Source organism: Taurulus bubalis (assembly GCF_910589615.1).
Source record: "Taurulus bubalis genome assembly, chromosome: 13".
NCBI lineage: Eukaryota > Metazoa > Chordata > Actinopteri > Perciformes > Cottidae > Taurulus > Taurulus bubalis.
In genome coordinates this window covers 25,208,572-25,213,100 of record NC_136601.1, presented here as the reverse complement: position 1 = coordinate 25,213,100, position 4,529 = coordinate 25,208,572, and the positions used below count along the sequence as shown (strand labels likewise).

General features: G+C 45.9%; 1 protein-coding gene across 1 annotated transcript in view; it reads left to right on the top strand.

Moving 5' to 3' along the window:
* Nucleotides 1-321: 321 nt before the first annotated feature.
* Nucleotides 322-4,529, top strand: part of LOC306746030 (GDNF family receptor alpha-4-like) — a gene marked incomplete at both ends in the record, with an annotated part of 41,323 nt that continues 37,115 nt past the window's right edge. Inside the window, one exon of the mRNA XM_079228894.1 lies at nt 322-361. Within this exon, the coding sequence (XP_079085020.1) occupies nt 322-361 (40 nt within the window). The remainder of the gene's footprint in view (nt 362-4,529) is intronic.

Below are 4,529 nucleotides of genomic sequence, written 5' to 3'. Positions count from 1 at the left end.
TCCATCCAGTAGTTTGGATATTTTTCTCTGTCCCCCACGCCCCTTTCCCCACCCCCGGAGCGGCGCTGCGCGGCGCTGGGAGCCTTTTGGCACCTCAGAAAGAGAAGTCACTCAGAGGCTGCTGCCTCTCCGGCGCGTGCTCTTTGCTCCTCCGTCTGACTGCCGAGGATTTGAAACTTGAGCGAGCCGCCAGGGAGCAGAGCGCAGAGGGTGCGGGGCGCGTGCATGTAGGGCCGGCTGGGCTGTCCGTGTGCCGGGCGCGCGGCGGAGACAACGCACCAAGCACCCCAGCACCTCTCCGGGGTCCCGGACACCGCCAACATGCTCCTCATCGGGACTGTGCTCGCGCTCTTCTGCTCAGGTACGTTCACTGATTTGACTTATTTCAAAGAAGAAGAAGGAGGGAGAAAGTGTTCTGTGTGGTGAAACATTTAAAAAGAACTCTCTTGGTCGAGATGGTGTTGAGTCACAAGTTGGAGAGGTGAGATGCTCCATGTGTCGCCTCGTGAGGCTCAGAGGAGAGGAGATGCTCTGCGGCTTCTAGTGCGCGCTCCTCCGGGGAGCTTTAGAAACACACGGTGTGGCTCCTTCTGGTCAATTTCACGGTCCTGGAGCCACGGGGGAGAAGTGTGTGCGTGTGTGTGCGCGCGCGCGTGCGTGTGTGTGTGTGTGCGTGTGTTTTCCTGCCCAACTTTTCAGCAGAGTAAAAACATGTTTTTATATTTATTTGGCAGTTACAGAATATTTTATTCATGCACGTATGTTTTTCTCAATAATTCCGTTTTGGGCTGAGGTCATGTGATCTTAACCACTAGACAATGAATCTCTCAAGGGGTTTATTTAATCATCAGAAGCCACTAGGCTCCACCCTGCATCCAGACCCACAACCCTCTGCAGCTATGGACGTGTTTATGGCTCTAATAATTACTCAGATTAAAACATATATTTATTTGTATTTTACATATTCAATGTTGCTAAAATTAGCTTGTCTTCAAATCAGTTTGTAGTTTTGAAACAATTGTAATTTGTGATGCCATTTTCATCCCATTCATATTTTAAATGAATATAACGCCTCAGTCAGCTTTAATGTCCCCAAACACTCATTGATTTTAGAGCTAGTAGTTTATTTGTGTGTGCAAAGAAAGTGTCAATCAAGGTACTTTTATTTGAAAGGATTTCAAATTTGTGCCTCCAGTTTATAAACTGGAGGCACAATGGAAAAATAATCCTTTACAGATACTCATGTACAGATACTCCCTTTTTTAAATGTTTTATCATGTTGTCGTAAAAATAACACAGTAAATTAATTAAAATAATTACAGTAAATGTTCAATATAGAACCACTGTTTGGGATCTATAGACCTTTAAAAAAATGTACACAAACTTTATACATTATGTACAAAGAATTGAAGATTTTAAATATTGAATCATTGCACTATGGTTTATTATACATGCAGATGGGAAAAACGTTTTCTCAAAAAGTTCAAAATCTCAAACCAAATGCGATGTGTTGTGATCGCACCGCCCGGCAGTGACATTTAATCTGCTCGCTGATGACCACTTTGTAATTAAGGAACTTGTCTCCGTGTGTGAGCGCGGCGCTGACGATGCCGTGTTCATCCCTTTGTGTCGTTGTGTCTTTGTGTGTGTTGTATGGTGTTGCTGTGTCTGGGAGCCTGTGTGTGGCCACTCAGAGCTGGCAAATGAAAAGTAAAAAAAAGAAAGAAAAGGGGGCGTCTTTACATCACCATAAAGTCACTCTGAGAGAACGTCTCTATTGTTTATTGCACAATAGCGACGTTGTGGTAAAGCCTTACACTCGAGACAGGTGTTTAAGGCAATGAGCTAAAGGGGCATTTTAGTGAGTGTCCATTGCTCTTTATTACATACAATACAGATGAGTCAGGGACAAAGACACAGGCTGCTGCATGACTCTCTGGCGCTGGGAGTGACCAGTGACCGCTGGGAGTGACCAGTGGGAGTGACCAGTGACCGCTGGGAGTGACCAGTGACCAGTGGGAGTGACCAGTGACCGCTGGGAGTGACCAGTGGGAGTGACCAGTGACCGCTGGGAGTGACCAGTGACCAGTGGGAATGACCAGTGACCAGTGGGAGTGACCAGTGACCGTTGGGGGTTAACGTGACTGAACAGAGGGACACAAGCTGCTCAGTACCTGGAAATCATACGGGCAGAACCAGATTTGCCAGTGGGCCAAAAAGCCATTCCTGAGAAGGATTTGCATAAATCCTTCTCAGGCCTGAAGATAAGATAACAGCATTCTAGAACAGAGAGGCACCAGTATGAAACTGATTTGATCTGTAATGAGTCCCAACGAGGTGGTCCATTCAAAGTCTTCTCTTCTCCGCTGGTTTTGTCACGGTTCTTCCCGCTCCACGCGGCACGCCCATATCTGGCTGCTGCTGCTCGTCTTGTTAGTCTCTTGTTTCTTTAAGTCACAGTGGGAGGTCGCCTGACCTACTTTAAAAAGGTGGAGTCCAACAGGATGACGGATGACTTTCTGTTCCAGCCGGACTTCGCGTGCCAAAAACTGCCGTTGTTCATTGTTGTGTGTTCTTTCATTCTTTGTGTTCATGAACATCCATTTACTGACATGATTATACGCTTAATTATATTAAATCTGTCAGGTGTTGTTATCTCGCCAGGAGATAATGTGTTGGGTCATGTGTGTGTGTGTGTGTGTGTGTGCACATACCTGTCCGTCCACAGCTAATTATGCATCCCGCTGAGCCCGTTGGCCCACTGGTGTTTTTTGTGCTCATTTGTGACCTCATGCTCAAGGACCTCTGCAGTGATTCTTATTGAAAAGGTATGGACGGAACGGGAGCGGGTGCAGACGGCACATCGGTTGTGTCAGACGTGTGAGCGGAAAAACACATCGGATTCCCCGCGAGGAGCAATTAGTATTCCTTCAATCACACCGTTTGCACTTTGCACTTCCACCACTTTGAGTGGCACGAAGGCGAAGTTGTAGCCATGCAGCTGTTTAGTGTGACTCAGGTTGCTGAGGCGTGTCGTGACAGTCAGACTAATATAGTTGGGAGGTTATTGCGACAATAAAGTTCACACCAATTTCAACGCACATCTGTGTGTTTATTTTCCTCCTAAACACGCATGTGGATGCGTTTTCATCATTCCTCCTCAATTTCTCATATAAACCGAGCCCCTCAGGTAACAGCAGACGTACCTCCTGGTTGGGAATCAGTGGAGTGTATCACTGCTGTAGCAGGACTAATGAAATTCCCCCACAGTGGCTTTACGTGTGCACGGCCCCGCTGTGTTCATTAGCCGCGTTAATGGTTGTCCAGCTTGTAGTGACACTGCAATGTTGAGTGACAGGCTCATATATCTCCCTGTCTCCGTCGCCTCAGGTTACCCCCCCCAACCCATTTATCTCTCTCTATATCTCCCGCACTGCTTTCAGGTCGCGTCTGATTTCTTTTCTTTTTTTTTCCATTCCCCAATCTCCATCTAAATTCCCCCTCGGATTCAGCGGCGCGTCAGAATAAATTGTTCAAGTCGTTCAATGAGGAAGTGCAGTCAACCGACGCCGCTGTGCAAACACATTCGGAGCGGCGGTGGTTGACGTCTTATCGGTGCGCGGGCAGGTGTGTGTGTGTGTGTGTGTGTGTTTGTGTGTGTGTTGAGGGGTGGGAGCGTGTGTGACCGGGCTCATGTTGCAGTGGGTTTTTGAAGACCTCTACTGATACTGATCCTGTGTGTTTACCTGCTCCTCGTAGGTTCACGTTCAACATTTTTGGTTCCTCTTAAAGGCCTTGAAAACCAACCTCAATCAGCTTCTTACTCAGAGTGATAGATACATCACCTACATTTATGGAAATTAGCATTTCATTGCTGAAAATGCTGCACGGTGGTGGCTAGCAGCGTTGCCCCACAGCGAGAGGCTAGACGGGTAGCTAACGTTAGCGTGCTAATTTCAGCATGTTGTCATGCTAACGTTAAGATTAGTTTATACTTGCTGTGCTGTAGCCGGTTGTAAATAGTTGACTGATTTAAAAACTAAAAATGCAATTACTTTTTAAATGCAATATAAACAGGAGGTCTTAAAAGTCTTTATTTGAGTAAATAAGATAAAGCGAATGCAATAGTTTACAGGATATCCAACCTTTATTTCTTTATAATGCATGTAATACTTAACTTGTATATTTACAGGGCTTGAACAAAGACAATAAAGTAGGCCATGCATATGAGATATGAGTTTACAGATAATTGCAATCCCTCCTCGTCCTTATGGAGGGTTTTCTGCAGGTTGCACCTACAGTCTGAGCGTATCTATGAGTCACACTCTTTGTCTTTTTGATTCTTCAGAGTGTAAAAGCCCCTTCATGCAGTCTCTGGAGGCTCGCGCTTCGCTATAAACAAAGCTTCAGACTGGTCGCATAAATTAACAGACCAGCTGGTGGTTATACTTTATATTGAGAGATTTTTGTCTGTGGCATTTAGTCTGAGGTTTTTTCGCTGGTTTCTAGTGGGCGGGGCTCTATTATTT